Source organism: Peromyscus maniculatus, chromosome 1 (assembly GCF_049852395.1).
Source record: "Peromyscus maniculatus bairdii isolate BWxNUB_F1_BW_parent chromosome 1, HU_Pman_BW_mat_3.1, whole genome shotgun sequence".
Lineage (NCBI taxonomy): Eukaryota > Metazoa > Chordata > Mammalia > Rodentia > Cricetidae > Peromyscus > Peromyscus maniculatus.
In genome coordinates this window covers 115,797,797-115,816,239 of record NC_134852.1, presented here as the reverse complement: position 1 = coordinate 115,816,239, position 18,443 = coordinate 115,797,797, and the positions used below count along the sequence as shown (strand labels likewise).

General features: G+C 42.6%; 2 protein-coding genes across 3 annotated transcripts; both read right to left on the bottom strand.

The window, feature by feature from the left end:
- Positions 1 to 35: 35 nt before the first annotated feature.
- Positions 36 to 5,644, bottom strand: C1H11orf42 (chromosome 1 C11orf42 homolog). 2 transcript variants are annotated; one of them, XM_076549407.1, is made up of 4 exons: positions 2,453 to 5,644; positions 1,781 to 2,350; positions 700 to 1,498; positions 36 to 329 (listed from the first exon to the last, which is right to left on the bottom strand). In XM_076549407.1, exons 2-4 carry the CDS (start codon positions 1,850 to 1,852, stop codon positions 175 to 177), a joined length of 1,026 nt encoding a protein of 341 aa, XP_076405522.1. In that variant the 5' UTR covers positions 1,853 to 2,350; positions 2,453 to 5,644; the 3' UTR covers positions 36 to 174. The 2 variants fall into 2 exon arrangements, with proteins under 2 accessions (XP_076405522.1, XP_042137144.1); XM_042281210.2 differs by having other exon boundaries at positions 208 to 430; positions 1,781 to 5,644.
- A 2,044-nt stretch (positions 5,645 to 7,688) lies between these two features.
- Or52w1 (olfactory receptor family 52 subfamily W member 1) lies at positions 7,689 to 8,684 on the bottom strand. The gene has a single exon (XM_006991722.2). The coding sequence runs from the start codon at positions 8,682 to 8,684 to the stop codon at positions 7,689 to 7,691; it is 996 nt and encodes a 331-aa protein (XP_006991784.1).
- Between the last annotated feature and the right edge of the window lie 9,759 nt (positions 8,685 to 18,443).

Genomic DNA, 18,443 nt, shown 5'->3' with positions numbered 1-18,443 from the left:
TTCTTCTTTGCCACCCTTTATCTATGGGGCTGTGGCCCTGTGAAGGTTGTATATAGGTGGGGGAATCATCAGGGGAGATAACACTGATGATAGGGTTTCAGGATAGCCCCTTTACTCTTAGAAGGTGAGAGGACTTAATGCTTAGGGGAAAATGGAGACTTCATTTTTCTGGACTCAAGAAAGAAGAAGCACACAGGCCCAGGGTGGTTGGGGGTGCAGCAGCTGATGTTTATTGGGGACCATTATCCCTATGTCAGATCTTAGGGGCCTCGCCCCCTGCGTCTCTTGCCTCAGCTTCATTCGTCGCTGTCGAACTCTGAGGACAGACCCTGCAGCAGGGGCAGGGACATGGAGTGCCGGTCGGGGTCCCCGGGGCCCCCACCCTGGCCTCCTGGTGGGGGGTTGCGGGGGCTGAAGAGCCAGTTCTCTGCTAGGGTTGGGGATAGTCACAGCTTGACTCATGCCCTGGTCTTCCGCCCTAGTCCCCCCCACCCTGATTCTCTGTGCTGCATCCCCCACCACACACCCTTACCAGGGCCATGCTTCCATCTCACCCTCCCTGGGCTCCCTCAAGTCTGTCCCTTCATAAGGGTCCGGTATACACTGTGGGCTGCTGAACCCATTCCTGGGCTATAGTCCCTGTACCCTCTCCCTCCAGTGGTCTTTCCCATGCTTCATCTTCATTTCCCCTAGCAGTACCTGAAAGCATATAGGGGCCCCTCCGGAAGGGGTTTCGACCCTTATAGGAGAATCTGGTGGGTCTGCCTTCTGGCCCTTCTTGGGGAGGTGGTGTAGGTGGGGCTGGGACAGGTGGAGATGCATCAGCAACTTCAAGGGTATCAGCAGGTACTGATGTGGGGGCCAGAGTTGATAAGATGCTAAGGCTAGGTCTAACCCAGGTGGCTCCTTGGGGCAAGGGATCTTTGGTCAGAGACTTCTGTGGTCCCAGCACACCCTTGGGCTGCAGTGAAAACTTGAGGCAGGAGAAAGCAATAGGTAGTGACCGCTGTAACCGGAGCAGCTGGGGCTCACGGGCTGTAGGTAACAGCCCTAGCTGCAGCCAGGTGCAGGAGAAGACCTGGTAGATGACGTAGATGCTGTGGGTGCTTCGGATCCAGGGAAGATTCTGCTGTAGGCTCACCTGCCCTGGTGGTAGCAGCAGGAAAGCAACCTTCTTGCGCAGACCTCCCATATGTAGGCGGATCCGGCAGGGCTGCCCATCCAACATTCGCATTTCTTCATAGGCTATCTCGGCTCGGCCATTTGGTGAGTATTCCCGAGTGCAGTGGGCAAAGACACCCTCAGACCCTGCCTGTTCTAGAAGATTTGGTAGCAGCCCTACTGATTTCAGTGCCCTTCGGCCCTGCCGGCCTGGCAAAGTTAGGCGGGTGTGGGCTCGACGGGACTGTTTCACTAGCACGCCCAGTAGATCATAGTAGGCTGCATCCGACAGGAAAGGTACTGCCACTACATTGGACCCAAAACGCTCCTCGATGACCTGCAGGTGGCCAGTTTATAAGTCAGGGGCTGAGTTAAGGTCAGAGGTTAACTTGTATTGTCTAAATTGACCTTCCCACCATTGTTTGCTGTTTAAGTACATTTCTATGGTATACACAGATCCACACTTCTTATCTCCTTGTCTCCTCCTATAGCAAAACCCTGAATGTCTTATTTTATGCCAGACTATGGCAGATACTTGGATACATAAAAGAATGACTTTGTTCAGAATCAGCCTGGTCACACTTTGCCATTTCCTCCTTAACCTCCTTGCTTTACCTACCTTATCCTTGATGAGGGCCCAAGTGGCATCTGCTTCATCCAGTGTTAGCAGGTGGGGGTTACTGACCAACATGGTGGGGAGGGGTTGGGCAAGGTAGTGACTGCTGCAGGAACCCCCAATCTGCCCAGGAAGTTAAGGTGCCCCCTCCCCCCACCTTGGGCTGTGACCTACTCCAGCGTGAGGTCATAGAGGTCCTGCTAGGTGATGGAGCCTTGGATTCAGAGAGGACAGTAACCCTACTAGCCTCCTTGCAGCCTGTGGGCCATAATATTTACAAACTTTTACTTCCTTCTCCCTTTCCTTTCTTTCCTTTGCCATTTCATTTTTCCTTTCTGTTCCTGCCCTGCCCTTTGAACAGCACAAAGATGCACTCTCTCTTCTCTCCTCCTCTTCTCTTTTCACTCCTTTTTCTCATCTTATGCAGTCTTGTTTCATGGTCTCCTGGTCTTCTGCCTCAGCCTGGAGTGGTCATTCTCTTGCTTTGGAGGGAGGAACACTTTAACTGCTTTACTAGAGTAACTGCCATCTAGTTAGTTGTAGATTACTTCTCTTTGAAGTTGCATTGGGGTTCTGAAAGATATGGAAGTATAGATCAAGACTTACACTGAAAACAAACTTCTAAACAACAATAGCAACAATAAGAACTCCAGTAATTCTCAAACTATAAATTACCTGGGGGATTTAAAAATTACTGATACTTGTCTTCTGTTCTCAGAGATTCTGTTTTTATTTGTCTGGGGTATGCCTGGGAATCCTAACTTCTAAAAGCTCCTCGGTTGAAACCAGTTATTAAATGAGTGGGTTATAAAAGCAGTGGAAAGTGGGAGTGTGTTAGGCTGAGCAATGATAATGTGAAGAGTAAGATCTAAATGGAATTTTGTTCCCTTAGTAACTGGTAAGACTTTTCAGGAAGGCAGAATTACCCAGGTAAACATGAAGATTTTCTTCATGCTCCATTCCTGTCCTAGGCTGATTTGTATGTAGTAGTTTCCTCTCCCACTCTAGTTATTACTTGTCTTCTTCCTTGTGTCTTTGTCCGGAGAGCTCACCTAATATTTTTCTGGAGAAGAATAACTTCAAAAGAAATCTCGTTAGAACTTTTTAGTAATTGTTTACACACTCCTTACCTTGTCTGTCCCATAGTTCTCAGGCCCCTTGGAGGTCTCCTATCTAGGGGGTGTCCTTTTACAGCCTGACCTAGAGAAAAATGCTGTCTTGCAAACCTGGCTATCATCTGAGCCAGCTGAAGTGATAGGTGTTGTATCACACAGAAGGATACTACAGTGATGGGAAAGTGTTATCAAGAAAACTTTCCTAAAGGAGATAGAGTTGAACTCAAGGGAAGGCACATCTCTCAGAACTAAATGGACAGGTGCCAGGCCTTTTAGCAAGTGAGTGACAGTAGACTTAGTTCTACTAAAAAATTAATGTCAGATATTTGTTGAACTTGTCTGTGCTAGGGCCTGTGTCAGATACTGAATGTATTATCTTAGAGGATTCTTTTAGGAATCTCTTGGTGTTTTTTTTTTTTTTTTTTTTGTTTGTTTGTTTTGAGACAGGGCCCCACTATGTAATCCAGAATGGCTCTGAACTCATTTTGTAGCTACACACTGGCCAGAACTCACAGCAATCCTCCTGCCTCAGATTCCTGAATGCTGGGATTACAGGTGTGCACCACTGTGCCCAGCTTCTTTTCTGGAGTAGGTATTATTGTTTCATTTTATAGTGAAGAAAGGGTTCAGAAAAATTAATTAGCCAACAATACAGTGAATAGTTAATAACAGACCTGGGGTTCAGCTCTTACTACAGAACAGTAGCTCCTTTTGGTGCTGTTGCATGGCTCACTTCAGTGTGTGATGGGAGAAATACGTGTGGCTTAGTGAGAAGGAAGTGGGCAGGATACAAGAGAAGCCACATCAGTCCAAATGAGAAACCTTGAGTTTAAGAGAACCAAAACCAATTCCTTCTTTATACTTGTTTAACAAGGCCCTAACAAAATACCATCTTTGATATTAGGGCTCTAATTTTTAACATTTTTGGATGTTTTGCCTACATGTATGTCTATGCATCATGTGTGCCTGGTGCCAGTGAGGTCCAGAAGAGGACATCAGATTCCTTGGACTGGAATTAGAGACAATTGTAAGCTGCCAGGTGGGTATTGGGAATTGAACCCTTGTCCTCTGGAAGAGTAGCCAGTTCTTTTAACCCCTGTGCCATTCTTTCCATTCCCTGAGCCAGCATATCACTGTGTCACTGAAGCTGGCCTCCTACTTGTGGAACTTCTGTCTTTTTCTGTTTTAAGTTTTACAATTGCAGGTATATACCATTACACCTAGTTTATCACATCCTTTCATTTTGTTTGACAAGGAAAAGATAGCTAGTGTAGTGTAGTTGGCAACTCTGTTCCCTTCTGAAAGAAATTATAAGGAACACTGAGGTGGAGTAAGAGGCAGATAGAGACCAGTAGAAGGGACAGAACCATGTACCTCTGCACCTTTGCAGTGTAGAAGAGCTGACTGAGAGGCAAAGAGTGATTCTTGTGCAGATGACACGGGGAATCCAGAATGAGAAGAGATGGATGAGATCAGTGCAGGGCTGGTGGCTTATTGGTCCAATAGGAAGCAGAAGATTTTAGAATTTTTGTTCATGGACATGGGTTCAGAGGGCAGATTGGGTTCTGATAAGCTACTCATTTGGAAGCCCACACCTTCCTCCCTTTCGTTGCTTTCTGATTCCCGTGAATCTCTAGGCTCCCTAAATTCTATGATGTTCTACCTTAATGTTGAGTAAATCTCTTTCCTTTTTGCTCAGAGTCTGAGACTGAAAGATACTGAAGAAAAACAGATGGCAATTGAGTCTGAATGAGTTGGTGAGCCCAAGGGTTGGGCTGTTGGTCCATATCTTGCTAGGATTTGCTTCCCATGTGCCATCATTCTGTGGTATCTTTGGAAAGAGGCACTGATCACCTTGAGGATATCAGAGTGATCTGAATGGAGATTGGGAGTAAATACATAGGACGGTTTATGCACAGAACGTGAGATTATCTGCATGAATCTCATGGCAGCATAGAATAGCGTTGACAGTAAAGACTTTGAGGTAATCAAGATCCTTAATACTCCTTTGTTTCAGGCTGCAGGGAAATTATATAAACTCTTGATGCTTTATTTTAAGCTTTTTGGGATAAATATGTCCTAGAGCTGAGAAATTTTCAGTTTATGGAAGGGAATAATATTTCATATGTTAAGGAATATCGCAGTTGAGATTCAGGGTGCCCTATAGTCAAACATATCAACATTCTTTTCAGTTAAGTATATGAATATTTACACTATGTGAAATAAAGGCTATAAATAAGATCATAATGGATGGGACTAGGGTTTGGGCCAAAGCTATAGAAAAAAAGTTTCTACAGAGATTATTTATTTTGAAAATATAGGTGATGAGCTGTGGGCATATTGTTGATTCTCAGGTTATTGTGAAGAATTAGAATGTGCTGATAAAGCTTTCTGAACATATCACATGGTAGGTATGTATGCATTGTCAACAAAACACAAATGTGTTAGATTTACGACTTGAAGGAAAAACATTCTTAGCACACAGCTTTGGAACAAGAGACCTTGGGAGATCTGCACAGCTAGGAGCTGAAGGTGCCTTAGAGCAGTCTCTCATGGTGGGATGGCGACAGACTCATTGCTCTCTCCATGTTGGGATGGTGACAGACTCTGCTCATGAGCATTGATTGCACATGATTTCCCTTCCCATGTATCAGAGGGAAAATGGTGTGTGTGTGTATGTATGTGTGTGATAATATGGGATTATCACACAGGAATTCCTTTATATTTCTTAATAATGTAATAAATATTCTACTGCCATACGTGTTTGTTCACATCTCAGTTATTTTCTCAGAATAGATTTGTCAAAAGGAATTTTTTTTCATTTTTCTTTATTAAGAAATTTTCTGCTCACTCTACACACCACCCAGATATCCCACCTCCTCCCTCCTCCCACTCCCCAGCCCTCCCTCCCAAGCCACGCCACATCCCCACATCCCTAAAGGGAAATTTCTTATGAAAGAGAGATGGGTATCTTAGCGTGTGATCCATCAGGTTCAGTATGTCTTTGTGTGCACACACATGTGTATGGAGGAACCAGAGTTGAAGGTTGGGTATCTTCCTCTGTCATTCTCCTTTTGGGACAGTCTCTCTCTTAACCTGGAGTTCACTGAATGGCCTGGGAGCTCCAGGGATCTGCCTATATCTTCTCTGTCTTCCTCCTCAGTACTGGGGTTACAGACTTGCACCTAGCTTTTATGTGGGTGCTGGGAATCTATCTGAACAGAGGTTGTCATGCTTTCAGGCAAGGAGTTTTCCTACTGAGCCATCTCTTCCAGCTCTAGGACTAGTATTTCGTTAGTTTTCTATAAAATCATTTTATAGAGAGCTTTTAAACTTAGAACTTCATGAAAAAGATAAGTTTTGGGAATAACTAAACTCATACATGATTGACTAGACCAGTGGTTCTTGACCTGTGGGTTGTGACAAGTCACTTGACAAGCCACTATCTATCTCCACAGGCATTTACATTATTATTCATAACAGCAAAATTACAGTTATGAAGTAGCAATAAAAATAATTTTATGGTTGATGGTCACCACAACATGAACTGTTTTAAGGGGTTGCAGCATTAGGAAGGTAGAGAAACACTGGACTAGATACCCTCTTCAGCCATTCAGATTCAGTGTGCTCTTGAAATCATGCAGGCATTTTGAGGTACCTCTTGTTTATAGGGGTCTAGTGAGACCCCATTTAGCCCTAGAAATGACAAAAATGTTCTACACAGGAGCTACCTCGTCTGTGTGATGTCTCATGATGCTTGGTCCAGCTCTCTGAGCTACTGTGCAGAATGGTTCTCTGACTAACACCAAGACTTGATGACTGCAGTTTTCTCTGACTTTACAGCTGTGACTCCCTGTCTCTTATATATTATTCCTTCCATTATTCAGCCTTAACTGAAAATGAATTCCCCCATTGGGCAACACCGTGCCACTTCCTGTTTAATATCTCTGGGCAGCGGCAGCAGCATGAAATACTCCCATTTCATCATATTGCAGCAGTATCACATGCTGTTAGTGCAATGAGCAGGACATATAGGGGTTCTGATGGGGGATTTTACTGGGGGACTTTTCATTCTTGGCTGAGGGAAAACAAAAGGGCAGATTGACAAGTGATTACAATGACTCGATCCTGTAGATACCATCTTTAATTTTTTAGTTGGATACTTGACTCCCAAAGTCCCAGCCTCAGAGAAAGAAGTTGTAGGTATTGCTTTGGGGGATGTTCGTTGGAATTGAAGGAAGAGGAAAGTAGTGATTACACACAAGACCAAGACACTTTGGGAGTGTCTTAAAGTCCCATATTCTGGGTAGATTGGCACTATAGGGTACACTTTCCAGTTTCTTAAAATGTGGAGTATAAGTTTGTGTAACTCCTTGAGAACAGGCTGAAAACAGAGTCTGACTGCAGGTATAGAGAGCGTTGTAACTCTAGACAGACAGCGACACATTTAAGCATAGTGAGACTTGGGTTCAAATGGTGGGGTGGGGATAGGAAAGGGAGATTCTCAAATAGACTAGATCATAGGATCTCAACTAGTTCCTTCATCTCCTTTTGTATTCCCTGCATGGTAATGTGCAGCACCTGCCTTTGTCTCCTTTCAAGCAAGACATGGCTGGCTAGGCCAAAGTATCCAGGTGCCAGTAGTATACACACCAAGGGCTTCACAGTAAATACCTTTTGGGTCATCACAGTTCTATGCATATGTAGGACAAAGACAACATAACCCACACTTCTAGACTCTAGGTTTTGCTCAAAGGAGTTTCCTTACCCTGTTTATGCCAAGGTCCCACTGTCCATTAAAATGGCTTTTTTCTGAATTTGAGCATTTCTAAGAATCGATCCCTGATCTGCTTGGTGCGGACCCCATAAATGAGGGGGTTGAGGGCAGGTGGCAGCAGCAAATAGATGTTGGACAAAAGGATATGCAATGACTTTGGGACAGTGTGATGACCAAAGCGGTGTGTGAGGAAGGAGAAGAGACCGGGCACATAGAAGGCCAGGATGATACAGATGTGAGAACTACATGTACCAAAGGCCTTTGCCCGGGCCTCCCGGGTAGGTAGCCGAAGCACAGCATGGGCAATGAGCCCATAAGATCCAGCAATGCCCAGAATATCTACACCAGACACAGCCAATGAAAGTACCAGCCCATATAAGTTGTTGACTCGTGTGTTACCTACCACCAGCTCTACGACTGCCATGTGTGCACAATAGGCATGGTGTATGATCTTGGCATGGAAGTGCTCAAATCGTGCCACCAGCAGAGGGAAAGGCACCACAACAGCCACAACTTTCAGTATCAATGCCAAGACTGCATAGCCCACCCGGGCTTTAGTAACCTCGGTAGGGTAGTGTAGTGGACGTCCCACTGCCACAGCACGATCACAGGCCATGGCCAAAAGCACACCAGATTCCACAGCAGTCAGTGCATGTACAAAGAACATCTGGATGAGGCAGACAGTATATTGCACAGGTCGGGGCCCAAGCCACAGCACAGCTAGCAGCCCTGGGGCTATAGATGCGGCTAAACCCAGGTCAGTAGCTGCCAGTGTAGCCAGGAGTAGAAACATGGGCTGGTGCAGTGTAGAGTCTATCCGGATCACTGTCAGAAGTGTTGCATTGCCCAGCAGGGCCAGCAGATACATGGGCCCAAACACCAGTGTCAGCCAGGCCTGGCCATCTCCCAACCCTGGGATGCCAGTCAATATGAAGAAAGCTGGGCATTGGAAGGTGGAGTTGGACTGTGGAGCTCGACTGTGTGCCATCTTGTAAGGATGAAGTTTGGGTCTCATAGGGGTATTGTTCCTGATGGGGGCAGGGCAGGAGGAGAGATTCTGGGGATGTCACAGTGGCACAAACCCATACATGGACTGGTAAAGGGCCTGGAATATTACAGGAACATAATTTTTGCTTGAGACAGGTTGGATGGATAATGACACAAGCTAGAATGGGAGAATCCTTGCTCCTAGTAATCCATGAGTGTTATAGGGAGAGCAGAGGCAGGGGTAGAAAGGAAGAGTTAAGGAAGTATGTGACTGATGGGGTGCTGGTACAGGCAGAATCCTTCAGTGTGAGTCTATCTGGGGAGACAGAGCTGAGATGACTGCTTTCTTCCTCAGAGTCCAAGGACAGTCAGTCTTGGTCTCTGTATTTGGGAAGAAAACTGGTGTGGAGTGATCAGGTTATCTCTTGACTATATTTTTGGGAGGGACTTTGAGCCTCTTGATTTTGGTTCTGTAATAGAGGTAGACACAGTGATCTTAACTGTTTCCTATAATTAATATTTGGGGTACCAATACACTAAGAAGCAAGGAGGAGGCAGAATAGGAAGACAGGGAGAAACTATAATGGGGTCACAGGTAAGATCTGGAGCGAGGCTGGGAGCCTGGAATGACAGAGGAAATTTGGTGGGCTCAAGGGGTGCTTACATTATTCTGGATTTGGTGCTGAAGTTGTAATCTTGAACATCAGGTAGAGAGTTAAGTCGGGAGTAGGGAGCAATGGAGAGAGAGAGAGAGAGATGATGACAGCAGAAAAGAAGCTTTTCTTCTTGGTGTCCTTTCATCTTCTGGATCCAGAAGGGGCTTCCACTAGAGTCTTACTTCTGGAATGCCTCAGAGGTAAGGCAACTGAAGGAGGAAATGGTAGAAATCCCAGCGTACTAAATGTGTGAAGAAACACCTCTGATGGAGGAGGCAGGATGAAGAGATGGAGTCCCCTGCGAGCATCTGGCCCCCAGCAGAAGCTTCAAGGTTGAGGGAAGACAAAGCCACCAGCTGAAGACTTGACTAGGGAGCTGCTCTGAACAGTGTGTGCTGGCAGCCTCTCATTACCTTGACCAGTGCCTCTTGGGGCCTTTTATGGGACCGTTCTACCTGCATCCCTCGGGGCCCTTATCTCTCCCACCTGTGCCATATTAACTCTTCCTGGTACTGTATCCTTGCTCAGTGCTCACAGACTCAGCATGTTCAGTAAGGTAACAGGAAAGGGGATAAGCAAGTAAAGCCTTTGAAATATCTGGGAAGGAGGAACACTTCCTCTGGGAGGTTTTTGTAGTTGGAGAAAACTTGTATAATTCTATAATGGCATCTGTCCAACTCTATTGTAATAACTGTTTGTCTCTCTCTTCTCACTAGAGTAGAAGCCTAGTACAGGCATTGCTTCTCATTAGACACATTGTCTTCACAGCCTCACATTGTCTGGCATGCAGTTGGTTATAAATAAACATTTATTACCTTCAACTGTGGGCAGATCTGCTAGCCTCCATGACAAATACACTTGTTACTACAGTTTTAGGAATTGGGTATCTATGGAAAAGAGAAAGTGTTGTTCACCATCAACCAGAAGACTACTGAATGCAGTTCTTTCTGCTATATAGAGGCATTTTTAAAATGACCACACTAAGCAAAAATCATAGTGAAAACCAATGGATTTATTGGAAAAATGGAAGTAAGGATGTAGAATATCAGTGACACGTGAAAATGGTAGAAATGAAGAGCAGGGAGATAGCTCATGAGATAAAGTACTGGCCACACAAGTATGAAGACTAGAGTTTGGATCCTTAGCACCTACATAAAAGTCAAGTGGATATGGTGGCCTACTTGTAATCCTAGCAATTAGGAAATGTTCAAGGAGGTCCCTTGAACAATCTAGCTAGCCTAGAGTAGCTCTAAGCTTAGCAAGAGACCTTGCCTCCATAAATAAATGGAAAGCAATTAAGGAAGTCAACCTCTGGCCTCCACATGCATATATACACACACATACAAAAGAAGTGACAGAACTGTTTTAGGCATAATATGGTTAGAAAGTATGCAAATACTACAATAAATACAGCACTTTATCTTGAGAAAAAACGAGTTTTGTAGAAAGGCTTGTCAGAATTGGGTTGAAAGTTATAGTGGTAAACTGAGGTAGCTGACAGATATTGGAAGAAGAGTACATACGGAGCTTTCCTGCTCAGCCAGGATCATCTGTGTGAAGTTTTCTGTGTTTATCACTTCTGAAATTGCAGAATCATTTATAAGCATGAAATTCACTGCTCAGTTTCCTAATGTGTCAGCTGTCTTTGAACAAATTTGCATTTCAAAACCAGCACTGTAGCAGAACTGAAACTCTTTTGTCCCTGGTCCTGTGCCACATGGGGGAAGATGCAGTTACTATAACGAAACCTGCTGCCCTCCAGTAGTTTATAATCTCATGTGCTCAGTGGTATACAAAGTTGTTGGAGAGCTACTAAGGCAGTTACACTAACTGAGGTCAGAGACTCCTCTCCTCCTTCTTTGCACTCTCTTCTTTTCTGCAAGTCCTGTCTAACCTCTACCTGTCCAGCTATTGGCCAGTCAGCTTCTTTATTAACCCAATCACAGTGACATATTCACACAGTGTAAAGGAATATTCCACATTTCCCCCTTTTTGTCTACTTAAAAAGGAAGATTTTAACTTTAACATAGTAAAATTATATACATCAAAAACAGTTAGCAAGTAAGAATTACAGTTACAATATCCAGTCCATTTGTATTTGGCAAAATAGAGGAAATATTCCATCAGTTGTCCTCTCTTGAAAACTCCAGAGTTTTGTACCTAATTTACTTTCTAGCATGATTAGGGAGAACTGTAAATGTAACTATCTAGTGTTCAACCCCATCAAAGACCTGAGAAGGGTATTAATATTACCTGACTAAACAGGAAATGCAGAGCAAATAACTTCCAAAACTATAGAAATGACAAAGACAGCTTGCTGCTTGGACAGTCACCCAAGGTTCCTTTGCAACATTGTGGCAACCATCTCTGGCCTACAGGCCTAGGATATTTGACAGACTTTCCTGTGAATCAGGAATTTTGAAGGATTGTCCCACCTTGTCTTGGCAAAGTTCAGCAGTTGCTTTCTTTTGTGTCCTGCTTGTCCAATTTGGACAGTATACTGTCAACAGTTGAGGCAAGGGCAGTTTCTTGACCAGTGACTAACTTTTGTCATAAAGAAAACAAACTCCATATGGAGTTTCTTCAATGCCCATCTTCTCTGAAGTAGATTGGTGCTGCCAGGAGTAGACATGTCTAATTATCATAAAAAGCTTTATATTATTGAAACATCTTAAGTGCCATAGTCTGTAGATCTTTGAAGTGTTTGAAGATCATCTATCTATTTAAATATATCTGTATATGATCTTGAAAACATATCTGACTATAAGTTTGACTATTATAGATGACTATTAATCTGTATTTTTAATTATATATTATATTTTAAATGAGCTGCATAAACAAAATATCCCAAACAAGAGTAGAAACATACATACAGTATAACAAAATTAACTTTAAATTTGTATCAATAAACCAAAATCCATACCAATTTAAAATATTTTGAGATTAATAGTTGTTTTTTTGATTAAAGTTGATTTAATAATCTACCTTTTTTCATGTCATTCCTATCCTTTTTTCCTTTAGAAAGAGATATTTGAATTTAACTCTTTTTTTCTTTTTTGAGACAGGGTTTCACTGTGTAGCTTTGGAGCCTGTCCTGGAACTCACTCTTTAGCCCAGGCTGGTCTCAAACTCACAGAGATCTGCCTGCCTCTGCCTCCCAAGTGCTGGGATTAAAGGCTTGTACCACCACTGCCCGATGAATTTAACTCTTTTGTTTAGCTCTTATTTTGACTATGTCTAATAACTTATAACCAACACTCCTAAACAATGACAAACATTCATAATTCATTGAATAATCAAAACCCTCCCATACCCCATCTCTTGGGAATGTGGGCTTTATTATCTAGACTACTTCCTATTGTCTGTGGGCACTGACATCTTTGGAGGAACCTTGAGAAAATCAGGATAATTGTTAGGTTTTTGACTGGAGTAGTTTATGAGGTTGGACCATCTCAGCCAGCAGCCTTGAAGCTGTTTTGGATGTAGGATTCTGGGGAGACTGTAACAGAGGCATTTTGAGATGCTGGATCACATGTGCCATTCATTTTCACTGGTATCTGATTACCTTGTTCTGAAAATACATAAAATTTTAAAGGTAATATACATGTCTCTATTAATACAAGTATAGATTGTGCATTGTACATAAGTCAGCCAAAGGTGATTTTTTTTTATGTTTGAGCAGGTAAAATGTACATCATGTGTCTTGTCATTCTTCTAGGTTTATTTCTTTATGTCTGTAGTCAATATTTCAGGATGTCTTTCCCAATCAAACCTGATCCATATCAACTTGGATTGAATCCACAGCCCCTCATTTCCTGTGGAGAAAAAAGCATAACCCCAAAGTAGCATATCTTTGATTTTCATTTTGAAGTGAAGAAATTTTAAAAATATATAGGTTGGTTTAATCCAGCAGTTTTTATATATAATGTGTCTTAGCAGCTGTTGTTCCTTCATTAGCAACCAGAAAATCTAAAGACAACACAATAACATACAGAATCCAGACTCTCTGTGTATTTTTCACTTTTACATGGCTTATTATATACTTGTTTTTACTTTATTCCTTTTTAAGAAATTTACTTTATTATTTTTAAACATTTTTTTATCTATGACTGGCTCTACCCTTTCTCTTTTCTCTCCCAATCCCATGTATATATTTAAAGACACTGTAACCCATTTAGAGGTTTGTTTTTTTTTTAAATCTGGATCTGTCTTTACTGAGCATCTGTATTGTTTTTAGATCACATGAAATGAATCTTAAGCTGCTGTGTTAGTCGCTGGCAATGCTCAGCTTAGTGAATGGTGCCATTGCATGGCAGCTGGTGGCTGGCTCATCACCCCCCATCCCACCCCAACTTGGTTCTCTGAGAGCTTAGCTTCATGGTGGAGGCACTGTCGGGAGTCATGTTTTCTGCTCCAGCTTTGGGAAGTTGTTGAGTCCATGCTGCCACCAAGTAACACACCACCCACTGATCATAAACCCAATTTAAGTGTTTCATAGCAGGGCCTCTTAAAAGAGCTGTACCCATGTTAGCCACCGAGCCAAGGAAGCTGCCTCCTAAAGGAGCTGTGACTCTGTTTGCTGCTAGGAAATGGAGCTTAGCCAAGAAAAAGCAGTTACCAAGAGTTACTGAGTTTGACTCTGTTTTTGTTTGTGTGTTTGGAACCTTTTTTTTTAAGCTTTCTCAGGTTTTATGTGGATCTATGTTGCTCTATGTTGGGTGTCATAAGTAGGTGGAGTTTTCCTGTTCCAGCAGCTGCCCCAAATAACCACTCAGAGACTTATTAATTATACATGTTAGACCAATAGCTCAGGCTTGTTACTAGCTAACTCTTACATTTTAAATTAACCCATATTTCTTATTTATGCTCTGCCATGTAGCTTGATACCCTTTTTCAGTACAACAGGTTCATCTTCTCTCTGTGACTTCTCTTGATTCTCAAAGACTCCTCCTCTCTTTCACAATCTTTTTTCTGCAAGTCCTGCCTAACCTCTATCTATCCAGCTATTGGCCAGTCAGCTTCTTTATTAACCCAATCACAGTGACACATATTCACATAGTGTAAAGGCATGCTCCACACTCCCCAGAGGAATCTGAAAATCTCAGCATCAGTGGTAATAGTCCCATTTGTTTCCCACATGCATATGCTGAGCCAATCCCTCACCTCCAAATAGGTTTTAAAGTAAGTATAAATCGTTCCCTTCTTTTATAAAATTAAACAACCAAACCAAAAAAAAAAAAAAACCTATGGCACAAGATAAAATAATCTGCCAATAGTCATAGCCAACAAACAGCAAAGCTAGTATACAAACTCAAAAAGTTTGGCTTTGGTGTACTTGCTCTTTGTCACCACTAAGTATTTCACCTGAAATTTAGCACATGGGTTGAAGTATAAAAGTATAGTTATGGATGACAGGTACTTGTTCCTGAGACAAAGAATTCAGGAGACTTTGGTTTTGGTGGATGGTCCCAGTTCAATGTAATTATTAGGCAGTGGATAATGATTGCTTGAGGAAGGAGGGGAATACTCAGGAGGGAAGGAACTGTAGATGGACAGCTATGGGGAGAGTTGGAGAAAAATACTTTTGGCTTCAAGAGATAATCCAGAGAGTTTGAGCTGTACATCAGAAATGGCTCATAAGATATTTCATAGACCTCTTAGATCCAACAAATCTAAAATTGAAGTAACTGACTTCTTGGAAACCTGCTATATTTTGAGTTTATAAGATGCACATATAGATATGTTTTTAGAAAGTTACTTTGTTGGTATTCTAAAGCCTAGATCATATTTGTAGAAGTTCTCTGAGTGCATATTGGGGTTACTTGACTTAAGAAGAAGATTTGACAATATAACTATGACCTTATAGGACTAATGTGGCAGGGCTTGCTTCCCATAGGAAGATTTGAGACCTCTCAGGTTTGTGGGTAGTAGCATGGGAAGAAAAGTGTTGAGGATAAAAAGGTCCTTGTGCTCATAGATAGCATTAGGGAAACAAGGAATGTTAAATACTCTGGGCTGTCCTTTCAAAGGAAAACTTGTATAACTTGTTTTCTGCCCAGAAGCCTGGGAATGGAGGTGACTAATAGCCTGGGTAATCCCTGTACTATCTGTAGGGCCAGGCCATACCTGGCTCCCCCAAGCTCCTATAACCAGATGTGGTTAATAGTCTAGATGACCTCTGTACTGTCTATATGGCCAGAAACTCCCCCAGACCCCCACAAGTAGGACCAGAGATAGTTAATAACCTAGGTAACTTCTGTGCTATCTCTATGACTGAGACCACACCCAGATCCACTCCTAGGCCCTTAAGATAATACATGTAGCCTATCTTCAGAACCCATCTTCATAGAAGTGGCATGTACTTTGAGAAAAGTTTTTTTTTTTTTGGTTTTTCGAGACAGGGTTTCTCTGTGTAGCTTTGCGCCTTTCCTGGAGCTCACTTGGTAGCCCAGGCTGGCCTCGAACTCACAGCGATCCGCCTGGCTCTGCCTCCCGAGTGCTGGGATTAAAGGCGTGCGCCACCACCGCCCGGCAAGAAAAGTTTTTATGTAATCATGCCTCCTTGTGCACATGGGATTGTGTTACACCAGGAAACTTCTTTTCAAATTGTACTGTACTTAATATGCCCACAATAAACTGCTTGGTGTCAGATACTAGAAATTTTAACCAACATCAACTACTGAGTTGTGCTGAACTAGATTTTTTTCTTGCCTGACACAGATTGTTACTCTGACATCCGTTGTGTTTGCAGAGACTCCTATAGAGAAGAGGGCATTGAACCTTTCAGTTGCTTTGATACTGGCATAGGAAAATAGGATAAGGGAGGCTTTGTTTGGAAATCTGCCTCTCTTACTTTGATTAATGTAGCTGCCACCATCATCTTCCATAGAGCAGGTTTGTCAGATATCAGCATGCTTCCAGTGGGCCTCCTCTATTTTTTTTTAACTTTACATGGCCTGTGAACACTAACATATTATCCATTTATATAGTAGATTACATATCAGGAAACCTTGGGCTTAGTGGTGCCACTCAACACTGAATCCTCTTTAAGAATCCTAAGTAACTCTGACATGCCAAACCACAATTACCCGGCCAGTATGAGACCCCTGTGGAATTAGCAGCATCACAGTAGTTAAGGCCTCATCTTCCCTTAAATCCAGAGAAGAGGAGAAACCTTGTAAGATCAGGTGGTACTACCATATGAAAATGTGGAAAGATTGTGGAATCACCACACCCAGTCTGTCCTCTAGCATCAATCACCCTGGCCAATATTGGGCCTTCCAACTCTTAAATGTGAAGGTCCCTAATAGTTTATAAACCACTGGACACTGTCAGTCTCTGATCCCTGGGGGTAGTAGATGTGCTTGTAATGAGGCCACCAGTTTGAAAAAGGAACTATTTATTCTCCATCTGCCTGATGGTAGGCTCTTGTAGAACTCATGATCTTGCAGAATAGGTCACATTTAGTATGTATTTATGTATGTATATATGTATGTATGTATGTGCATTTTTTTCCTCACTGGGGGTTGAATCTAGGACTCATACATGCTCTAGGCAAGTGATCTATCACTAAGTTATATCTCTAGTCCTTAATTTTCTTCTTACGATAATGATCTCACTAAGTTACCCAACTTGTACTGGAACTCACTACATAACCTAGACTGGCCTCAAACTAATGATCCCCTGCCTCAGCTTCTTCAATATCTGAGGTTAGTAGTGTGTAATCATACCCTGACATGCTTAGTTTTGCTAACCTTGTGTGTATTATCTACTCTTCCTATTTATTTCTTCTTCCCCTGCAACAGAATTGCCCTTTCTAACCATAGAGTTCTGGGGCTGATATCATCTTTGCCCATATTTAACTAGTGACTAACACTATCCTGTATGCTGATGTCACAGTCTCCTAATACTATACCTGTGAGACTGGGCTAGGACACTGAGGAACCCCTTCAACATACAGAATATTTCGTTTCTTTCCAGGAAAGGCATGGAAGAGGTATTATTATTATTATTATTATTATTATTATTATTATTATTTATCATTAATGTTAATAATACTAATGCTGGCTGAAGACATAGACCTGTACTGGGATGTTTCTCTAAAAGCTTTCCTTGTAGAAGATCTGAGTTCTTGTAAAGGTATCCCAGCTTTTAGAAGAAGTCTCTTGAAGTGACTCCCTTTATTGGAATTTGGCTGAGGTCATCAAGAAATTACTTCCCATCCAGACATGGTGGCTTATGCCTGTAATCCTAGCACTTGGAAGGCTGAAGCAGGGGGATTTCTATTAGTTTAAGCCTAGCCTGGGCTGCAGAGTGAGACTTTCTTTCTTTCTTTCTTTCTTTCTTTCTTTCTTTCTTTCTTTCTTTCTTTCTTTCTTTCTTTCTTTCTTTCTTTCTTTCTTTCTTTCTTTCTTTCTTTCTTTCTTTCTTCCTTCCTTCCTTCCTTCCTTCCTTCCTTCCTTCCTTCCTTCCTTCCTTCCTTCCTTCCTTCCTTCCTTCCTTCCCCTCTCTCTCTCTCTCTCTCTCTCTCTCTCTCTCTCTCTCTCTCTCTCTCTTTCTTTTTTCTTTTTGTTTTTCGAGACAGGGTTTCTCTGTGTAGTTTTGATGCCTGTCCTAGAACGCACTCTGTAGACCAGGCTGGCCTTGAACTCACAGAGATCCGCCTGGCTCTGCCTCCCGAGTCCTGGGATTAAAGGCCTGCGCCACAGAATTTCCTCTGAGGTACTAGACAGTGCTGTTATTGTTGCCACCAGTAGTATCCCCTCCTTCCAAACTCACACTGTGTGGGTGACTCATAAGCAGGAAAATACTAATGTTAGACACAGGGTTCAGCAAATGTTATTAAGAATTTATTATATGCCAAGCACAATACGGTAGATTGATAGTCTTATTACATTTTGTTGGGGAATGTATAGTATCTCCAATTCATATGTTGCACCAACTCCCACTGTGATATTTGGAGATGGGGCTTTGGGAGATAATTAGGCTGAACTGAGACCATGAGAGCCTCTGAATGAGATGAGTGTTCTTACAAGAATGGGAAGAGCAAGCATCCTCTCTCCCTCCGCCCTCCCTATCTCTTCATGTCTTATGTGCAACCCAGTGAGAAGGCAGCTAGCTGACTCTAAATC